The sequence below is a fragment of the Vigna unguiculata genome, chromosome 7, assembly GCF_004118075.2.
Source record: "Vigna unguiculata cultivar IT97K-499-35 chromosome 7, ASM411807v1, whole genome shotgun sequence".
Classification (NCBI taxonomy): Eukaryota; Viridiplantae; Streptophyta; class Magnoliopsida; order Fabales; family Fabaceae; genus Vigna; species Vigna unguiculata.
In genome coordinates, this window is record NC_040285.1 from 27,167,710 (window position 1) to 27,177,005 (window position 9,296).

At 33.1% G+C, this 9,296-nt stretch overlaps 2 protein-coding genes across 3 annotated transcripts; both read left to right on the forward strand.

Annotated features, from left to right (window-relative positions):
- The first annotated feature begins 201 nt into the window (after positions 1-201).
- LOC114191043 (exosome complex component CSL4) lies at positions 202-2,901 on the forward strand. 2 transcript variants are annotated; one of them, XM_028080192.1, is made up of 6 exons: positions 202-474; positions 621-689; positions 822-910; positions 1,156-1,240; positions 1,355-1,436; positions 2,507-2,882. In XM_028080192.1, exons 1-6 carry the CDS (start codon positions 304-306, stop codon positions 2,596-2,598), a joined length of 588 nt encoding a protein of 195 aa, XP_027935993.1. In that variant the 5' UTR covers positions 202-303; the 3' UTR covers positions 2,599-2,882. The 2 variants fall into 2 exon arrangements, with proteins under 2 accessions (XP_027935993.1, XP_027935992.1); XM_028080191.1 differs by having other exon boundaries at positions 205-474; positions 621-695; positions 2,507-2,901.
- A 753-nt stretch (positions 2,902-3,654) lies between these two features.
- Positions 3,655-6,654, forward strand: LOC114191042. The gene is made up of 9 exons (XM_028080190.1): positions 3,655-3,962; positions 4,070-4,129; positions 4,260-4,307; positions 4,581-4,713; positions 4,820-4,896; positions 5,770-5,868; positions 5,954-6,024; positions 6,110-6,200; positions 6,295-6,654. The coding sequence occupies exons 1-9, from the start codon at positions 3,738-3,740 to the stop codon at positions 6,403-6,405; spliced, it is 915 nt and encodes a 304-aa protein (XP_027935991.1). The 5' UTR covers positions 3,655-3,737; the 3' UTR covers positions 6,406-6,654.
- The last annotated feature ends 2,642 nt before the right edge of the window (positions 6,655-9,296 follow it).

Below are 9,296 nucleotides of genomic sequence, written 5' to 3' on the forward strand. Positions count from 1 at the left end.
TTGACTAATTTCAAAATTTAAACTAAAAATATATTTAACTATCTTTTATTCTTTATTTTAATTTTTTTTTAATTTTTATATGATAACAAATGATGGAAAAATTACATACAGTACAGATACTACGTATACGAGACAACTATTTATTACTGTAATAAAGAAAATGATTGACGTGTAATCAAGTAAATAAGAGGCACCCCGCCCAAATTGAAAACAGTGTGTTTATTTTTACCAGAGGGCCGGTCCAAGAAGCGGTGAATTTGTAGCAGCTAAGCCCAAAACGAAGTGGAAGGGTTGGGAGCCGCAATGGAAGAAGAGAAAGAAGCAGTGATGGTAACACCGGGAGAAGTGTTGGGAAGAAGCAGCGATGTCAAAGCAGGGAGAGGAGCATACGCAGCGCCTCATAACAACACCGTTTACGCCTCCCTAACCGGCTTCCGCCGTACCATTCCTCCGCCGCCGGACTCTCCTGACAAGGTAGGGTTTCGTTTTCCATTGCTCATTCCATGTGATAATCAATCCACCAACAACACGTATCTTCTTTTTTTTGTTAGTTTAATTTCACGTTGAGCGTAAATTATAGTGCCGTACTGTTTCTGATTATGATTATTTGTAACATGCAGAGGCCGACTGTTGAAGTAACTGGTCACAAGGCGCATGGACCTGTTCCACAACCTGGATCTATTGTCATTGTGCGGGTATATATATATATATATATATATATATATATATATATATCTATAGCTACGGCTACGGCTATGCATCGTCTAATACACTTTTCATAACGCTCTCTGTTTTCAACTGCGTCTCTTTTGCTTTGATAGGTCACCAAAGTGATGGCTCGGTCCGCTTCTGCTGATATTATGTGTGTTGGATCTAAGTGTGTTCGAGAAAAATTTACCGGCATTATCAGGTATGCTATTCTTACACCATCTAAGTTATTTTTTATAGCTTTAGAGGCCGTGACTTTGGCAATTTCAAACAAAAAAAAAAGGAAGAAAAGGATTAGAGGAATTGTAGTCATTAATTGTAGATATCGTATGCATGGAGTTTCTTCCTCTTTCGGTTGAACTTACATGTATTATTATCTTTATACCATGAAATTCATTTTGTTTGACTTTGGGGATTCTGATAAGATGAGAGTTGTGTTTAAAACAGACAGCAAGATGTTAGAGCTACAGAAATTGATAAAGTAGACATGCACCTGTCTTTTCATCCCGGTGATATAGTTAAAGCTCTTGTGGTATTATTACTTTCTTTTAAGAGTTTTGATAAGTTCATTTCAATTTTTCCTTAATGTTCTTAAATTTATTTGTTGCTACTTCAATAGCACCTTAATAACATATGTTTTTGTTAGCTTTCTCTTGGAGATGCACGGGCGTACTTTCTATCTACTGCAAAGAATGAACTCGGTGTTGTTTCTGCAGAAAGCATTGCTGGTGAGATTTGGTTAATATTTTGGGAATTGAACCATCATAAGTGGTTGTGCTCGTAGTTTCTTGCTAGTTCCTTTTAGTTTATGTTAGTGACTTGTGTGACTGCTTGCTTATTTGTTTGTTGTGTATTACTCAAGCCCGGTTATTGTGTAGCACATATCTGTTTGTTTGCCTTTATATGTCTATTTAGGGACTTTAGTTTTTCTTATGTATGTTTTTTCAATGGGTGCAATAATAACATTGAAACTGCATTTGGGTTTGACGGAAGCTCCTCTACGTCTGATACTTTTCACTTTTACAATTTCTGGGTCACTGACGACTCTGGAATATTATCTATTATCTATGAGGATAGGTCAAGTATTGCTGAAGTCCAAGCGAGTAAATTCATATCTAAATTTTATTAGAATAATTTGATTCTTTGAATGTTTCCCTACAATTGCACCAATTTCAGTTAGTGTCAAGCAGTTAAAAACAGCAAGTATTGCTGAAGTCCAAGGGAGTAAATTCATATTTAAATTTTATTAGAATAATTTGGTTCTTTGAATGTTCCCTACAATTGCATCAATTTGTCAGTTAGTGTCAAGCAGTTAAATACAGCAAAAGTTATCATTTAAGTATGTGGGAGTAGTTTAACGCTGAGGGTAGACTTGACCATATTATGGCTGATTTGTGATGATTTTAGCTGGAATCTAAATTATCTATGAATAAAAGGACAGTACTGGAGATGATATTGAAAATAAAATGTTAGATTCTACTTTGGTGAACACAGCTTGAAGTTTAGCTTTTAATTCATTTTTTACGTGCCTATTGCTGGTTCATCTCATTTTTAGCAAGCACGGGAGTAAAATCTAATAATTACATTGTAAGTTGTGCACATGCATTGGTTGAACATCTATCAGGTTGGGATTTAAATCAATGCCTGCCAAATTGAAATAGATTGCTTCGTTTAAGCCTATGATTTGATGTGACTGTGCATTGTGGAATATTGTTTTACATATCAATTTGTCTTTTCCTAGAGAATACATGGTTGAATCAAGTTGTGCCTCAATTTGTTGTACATTTTTTCTGTTTAGGTGCAACCATGGTTCCAGTAAGTTGGACTGAGATGCAGTGCCCTGTAACTGGACAAATCGAGCAAAGAAAGGTTGCAAAGGCTGCAAGCTGACTAGAATACTTCATCAAGCAGGAATTTGTTCTCTGTTTTGTAGAAATGTACTAACATGCATTGTTGTTAGGGTGCGAAATTATATATACGTGAACAATTTTATTTTTAGACATACAGGAATGCAAGCTTGTAGTTTACTTTGCAAGTTGGTCTATTTCTAAAGTAGCACAAACGCGGGATTTTCATTCACTCGTGTTGTGTGAGCAGGACTTTATTTCATTGTAAGACATACTTTAATTTTCAACCTGGAAGGGAACTGGACTCACATTAGACTAGTACTTAAATTACAGTTTTGTAGTTAAATGTTGCGTTGCATATGGACTTCTTTAAGTGTCAAGAAATCGGACCTTTTCTGGTGGATTGCTGCTACTTCTTATACATTGTCCTCTTCCCCCGTAAACCATTTTTATATGTGCACGACGCTAGCCATTCCTCCCCTCCCTTTCCCTTCTCCCTATCCCATATATGTGTGTAGGTCTATCAGGACATTCTTTGAAAGAATAGGACCTTATTTTTGTAGCATGTTTTTAAGACCTAGTGTCTGAAGTAAATACCAAGCGAAAGATGAAAAAATATTTATCTAAGCTTCTCTTCTCTCGTGGGGATCGATTGGTTGTGGCATCCCTATATACCGTTATCATTGAACATATACAAAATTGATTTTTTTGGATAATTTTCTCTCGTCCTTATGCCACTTTTATTTTTTAGGTCTCATACTCTAGAAAGTTGCACTTGCACACAAGTTAAACGAAAAAGATTTATCTTATTCCATGTGATGGTAAAATAAAACATCCCAATTTCCTTTTTAAAATATTGAGCTTTGTATTACTGAAAAACAAAAGAGCTCATTTGTCTACTGCTCCATCTTGTTTATTATAAGATATGTCATAATTCTACATTTGTTTTCAATACTTACTTTTATCAAACAAATATTATGAAAATTTGAAAGTAAAAAACTAATTAAAAAAAGAAAATTAATTAAGTACATTAGCATTATATTTTTAAAAATTTAATTAAATTTAACTGAACAAAAGGAACAAACAGATAAGTCTCATGCTAATTTAAAATTTTGTGCCGGAATTTCAGTGGCTGACACTGAATTGCATAGCTTCAATCCAATCGAAGCTGGGAAGAAAAAAATGGCTTCGGCTGCGCTTCAATTCTGGTATTGGACAGCTCCTATATCCCACCGTTACCCCAATCAGTTGGCTTCCCTAACCTCCTCACTCAAATTCGCCACTCCTATTTCTGCCACCAATTCCATTTATCTTCCAAAACCTCTTACTGTGCGTTTTGCTCTGACTGAATCCGACTCGCCCAAATCGATTGGACCTGACCCTCAAACCCTGCTCCAAGAAATTGCTGTAAGTCATTCATATTCCATCTTTCTAATTTAACGTTCACAATTTCTAAATATTCCGTTCTGAATGTAAATTCGTGATTCAAGATTTCGTGTGCGCTTTCGTTGCAGGGCAGTTTAGACCTTCCTCCTGATTACTTTGCACAGTTTCCCCGCGACCTTCGATTAGACGTAAGTGCCATGAAATCCTTTGCTTTGCCCATGCCAGCATTATCATGCAACCGTTTCCATTATCAATCGATAATGATATAAATATGTTCCTTTACTCTGGAATCATGTTTGTGTTTTAAATTTTGTGAAGCTAAACGACGCCGCATTCGACCTTTCAAACGGACCTGTTTTAGATGAGGTTGGTACTTTTACTGGCTACACTTTGCAACCCCAATTAAGATTCCCATTAAGATTGAGTGTTACAATATACAATGCTAATGTTTGACCTTGTCATTGAGCTTTTTATTCATCACTGTCAATATACTCGCGGACGTTATCTTGAAGCACTTCATTTGATGCTCTAAGACATTGATTAACTCCAAAAGATGTCTCGACTTTGTGTTGCGTGTGTCTGGTGTATTTCCCATTATAATGGTTGTTTTGTTTAATGGGAATGAGTATAATTTTTCAGTGTGGTCAAGAGTTGGGAGAGACTTTGCTAAACCTCTCTCGAGCTTGGGAACTTGCTGACACATCAACATCCCACTCTTTAGTGAAAAAGATTCCTTTGATTGAGGCCAAGTTGACAGGTTCTGCCAAATCAGGTAAAGCCATGAGAAAGTAATCAATGCGGTTCTGCCAAACACCCGCTTCCCTCAAAACTAGTTAGGATTTATGCTTGAAGATTTGTTTGTTCTTTTTGTTGATCAGCACTTGGAAAGCGTTTGATATCTGCTGGAAGAAGGTTTCAATCAATGGGACAGTATGGCCAAGGTGAGCCACAAAAGGTATTGTATTCTAATCCATCTGTGCCGATGGATCTCTAATGAGAAAATGATTGAATTTCTTTGGGAAATAACTAGCTGGTATCCGTTCAGGATGAATGGGTGTGCTCTTTTCGTGTTAGTTGGCTGTGGGGCCATTTACCCTCTATATGATATGATTTTAACTTTTTAAATTTATATTCTCTCACTAAAAACATATATTGTAGGGTTAATTATGTTTTTTATTCCTAAAACTCAATTTTGGTTTTTGTCTCTATTTTAAACTTTGATCTTAGGTTCTGTACTAAGAAATACGTGGTGTTTACTGTTTTTTGACGTGACAAATGACAAATCACGTTGGATTCGGTCCACAAGTTCTGCTCTTATTCATGTCTTAAAAGATCAGGATTAGCCGTTTGTCATGAAGAAAAAAACAGTTAACATAGTTGATGAAAAAACAGTTAACCTAGTTGGACGAGAAAGAACGTATCCAATTCATTTCTTAAGTATGGGGTGTACTTCATTTTGATCACTTCTTAGGGTTGTTTCATAGCTTAAAGTGTGATTACTTAGGTAGCATTTGACATAGCCGATTTAGGACTTTCCTTATAAAAGAAGTCACGACACATAATGTTTTAGAAAAACTCCTGAAAATAAAAGTAACATTAATTGAAGCTAATTGGAGAAGCTTATACTTTTAAGAAGAGAAGAAAAAAAAATCTCAACCAAACATGACCGAATTTCGGGACATCAATGAAACACATCGGGTAGGAATCTAATTAGGTGATTTTTTTTTTCCACAAAACTGGCTAAACAACGAAATACATAGAATATATGTGAACATAATTAAAGTAGTGATTTTTATCTCAACACTAATACATTGCAATGTTGTAGTAGATTGCAAAAGCAATGATTGCAGCTGGCAGAGCTCTATCTACTAGTTCATCGTCGGCAGTGACAGTTGAAGAACCGAAAGAGGAGACGAGGGTGCTGAAAGTCTGTAATTATTCTGTCTATGGCACGTTTTATGCAATAAGAAACTATTACTATGAAAAATTAGTAACCTGATTGCCAACTGCAGTTTGGAGAGTTGCAGGTTGAAATAACACCAGATAAGGCCAATATCGGTGCTGTAATTGGATTTGTTTTCGGGTAAGTTGCCAAGTTCAACTAGACTTATATAAGACAAAGGATGGAGAAGGGGAAAACTTAGTTCTTGTTTATATTCGGAATGTAGGATTCTTTCGTGGGAAATTGCTCAGGGAATTCAAAACATTCCGGACAGTTCTTTGGAGTATGCAAACGACAACGCTTTGCTGCTTGCTAAGGTGCTTTGAAATAACATCTCACTCGCATCACTTCAACTTGTTTCTGTTACCTACTGACATCTGATTATCAAAATCTCTTAATTTTCGGCTGCAGTCTTTAAAGGGAGCATTGCTTGCTCTTTTCTACTTCTCAACGTTCTTGTCTGCATTTACCTCGGGGGGACTTGTTCTACTTGGGTTTCAGCTCAAATCAAACAAAGGTTGAGCTTTAGGTGTGCCTTCCCTCAGTTTTGCTTGTAAATGGTGTATATGCACGGTCTAAGTTTGTGAGTAATGGTAGTGTACTAATGTGTATAATAAGGGAAGTTATCGATGTTTAAGAAATACTAATGAATAAATAAATTAAAGTGGAGCAGGTAATGCTTGGAAACATTATGCGGCATTATATGTGGGAACACATCCTGTAGCAAAATTGTACGAAATCATCAATGATAAATTAGATTGTTTGAAAAAATGTTGTCCATTTCCACCCTCCATTAGGTCTCGTTAGAGATACAAAAAAATCGTAATATATAAATAAAGTATAAACTTTTTGTGAAATTAACTTATAACTTCAGTTGCTAACATAGTATTAGAATCAAATTAAAATATCTATCCTGATGAAACTTGCTGAGACTATTTATTATATCATTCCTATCGGACTTTTCTTAGATGGTTTAGAAGTAAAGTGTGTTAGACATTTTACTTCGATTAATGATATAACAGAATCATTATATATATTTATTTATGAGATTAAATTAAACATAATGTCACTTTATAGCATCATTCATCACGAATTTGGACCCACTTACTAACACTATCCATCATTCCCTGTAAGCATGAGGTAAGGTATTTGGATCTTACTGCATTCTCTATAAGCATTAGGTGAAGGCTTTTAAGGTGTTACTTCTTCACAATTGAATAATTATTGATTAACTAAAAAATATCGTGACTTGCGCGAATTTCACTCTTCCATCAATGAACATTCACTCATGCTCTTTGACATGGCCAAATTGATTTATTTAACAACTTATATAGTTGGCTTGAAATTAAAATCAGTATTTGTTGTTGTCAGTCACAAATTGATCTGAAACAAGCTTCTAATTTAAAGATTAGTGTTTTAAAATACTCAAAGATTCCTGTTATAGTAATAATTTGGATTTGTATATTGCCTTAAGTCCACACTCTCACTTGCGTATGTGATTTCTTTTTTAGTTGGAGTGGGCATAAAATAACAGACACTGCAATTCAAATTATAAATTCAACCAATCATTCATGCTCGTATTTTTTTGTACTAAGAATCACAATCAATCTACCTAATACAAATTTCCTGTGATGTTTTTATCTTTTGGGACAATATCGGATTTTTTTTAATTATTAATCTTACAATTTATTATCATAACATTATTTTAATAAAAATACTGCCATTCGAAAAAAAGAAATTTGTCTTACTTCACTTATCTTTTAGAGATTTATTTAGTTTATGATAAGAGATTGTTGTTCATCCTACGAGTTTTCACGAACTATATCATTCGCGCAAGTATCAGTGTAATGTATTTAATCATTATATTTACTATCACGTTAATTATAAAGTGATTCAAGTGGAGCCCTAATAAATAAATCTATCACTGTTTTCAATCTAATTTCTTAGTGCTCTTTACTAGAACAGTTTTATTTTTTATTTTCTTAATATCCTTAAAACTTTGATAAAGCGAATGTGATGATGTAATAATAATATTAGTTCTGATTCAATCGTTATTTTTAATTCATGTACATAAGTATGATTATTTTCTTATATTCTTATATAAACTTTTTAACTTGAGGAGACATAATTATGTTAATAATTCTCATTTTTATTCACACTGAGTCCCTTGTTTTTTTTTTCTTTTTTTTTCTCATATGATATATTTTTCTTCAGGTGTATGAGTGACTCCTTTGGTTATGGTTATGCGGTCAGTCACATCGGTGACCCCTTTTTTGTTATGGTTATGGTTATATGGTCAGTCACTCTGAACCATCGGCTCTGATACCACTGTTGGGATTTTTAGGGCTTTTGAAAATATGAGAGATATGAGATATATGATAGATATATGTGATATGTTATACGGAGTAACATGTTTTTGTATTTTATTGATATACTCCATATATAGAGCAAAATATAACAAATATCAAGTATAAAATATTTATAATATCTCACTCCTAATCTAAAATAATAACAAATTTCTAAAACTGAAATCTTTTCTAAAAACTAATTTAAATAAAAAAGATATTAAGTAATATTATCAAAAAAAAAAATATATATATATATATTAAGCTGTCGTAATTTTTATATGATTTAACTTATGAATCATTTAGTGAGAATATTTCAATTTTCTCCCTACTAACTCATTTATATACACACAATTACTCCTATTTTAAAATAAATGAGGTCAATAATATGAATTGATGAAACACTAAAGTTACAAAATCTTATTTTCAAAAACACGAATCAAACTTTTTAATAGAGCTAAATTATTGTCGACAAGAACGAAATTAATTAAAAAAATTATCTTCACTATTAACTCAATTTCTTAGAATAGTGTTAGGACAGTTTTCCTTCTCTTGTATATTGAATGTAATGTAATGGCCAATTGGTTGAGTGAGAAGACAAGTTGTATGAGAGTATTCACCTTACAATAAATTTAATAATCACCAAAGGTTGCAATTCTCTTTCCTACCAACTAATTCTCATATATTTGTCACAATCATGTGTGACGCACTAAAAAACATTTTTTTTAAAATGCTACATATTTTTTTAATAACGGACAGTTGGTCATTACTTAAAATAACTGAATAAGTTAACTGTCAACCTTTTTTTAAGTTAGAAGTTTAAATAGTTAAGTAGTTATCATGGACTCAGCATTAAAGTCTAATATGAATGACATGACAAAACAAAATATCCTATAATCGATAGTGATAATTGAGTAGAAAGTACAATTGTTTAATATAAGAGAAAAAGAATGGAAATTAAAGGAAAAATTAGTGAAATTTTTTTAAATAATAAAATATATCAATATATTTATAAATAATTTAATTTTTAAAAATATAAATTATAATTGAGATAAAATTTAAATAAAA

Excerpts from the sequence above, each read along its gene's own strand:
- LOC114191042 (XM_028080190.1), top strand. The coding sequence starts at position 3,738 with ATGGCTTCGGCTGCGCTTCAATTCTGGTATTGGACAGCTCCTATATCC. Across the intron at positions 4,130-4,259 it reads CCCGCGACCTTCGATTAGAC|CTAAACGACGCCGCATTCGA; the intron begins GTAAGTGCCATG and ends AATTTTGTGAAG. Across the intron at positions 4,714-4,819 it reads GACAGGTTCTGCCAAATCAG|CACTTGGAAAGCGTTTGATA; the intron begins GTAAAGCCATGA and ends TTTGTTGATCAG.
- LOC114191043 (XM_028080191.1), top strand. The coding sequence starts at position 304 with ATGGAAGAAGAGAAAGAAGCAGTGATGGTAACACCGGGAGAAGTGTTG. Across the intron at positions 475-620 it reads CGCCGGACTCTCCTGACAAG|AGGCCGACTGTTGAAGTAAC; the intron begins GTAGGGTTTCGT and ends TGTAACATGCAG. Across the intron at positions 1,241-1,354 it reads ATATAGTTAAAGCTCTTGTG|CTTTCTCTTGGAGATGCACG; the intron begins GTATTATTACTT and ends TGTTTTTGTTAG.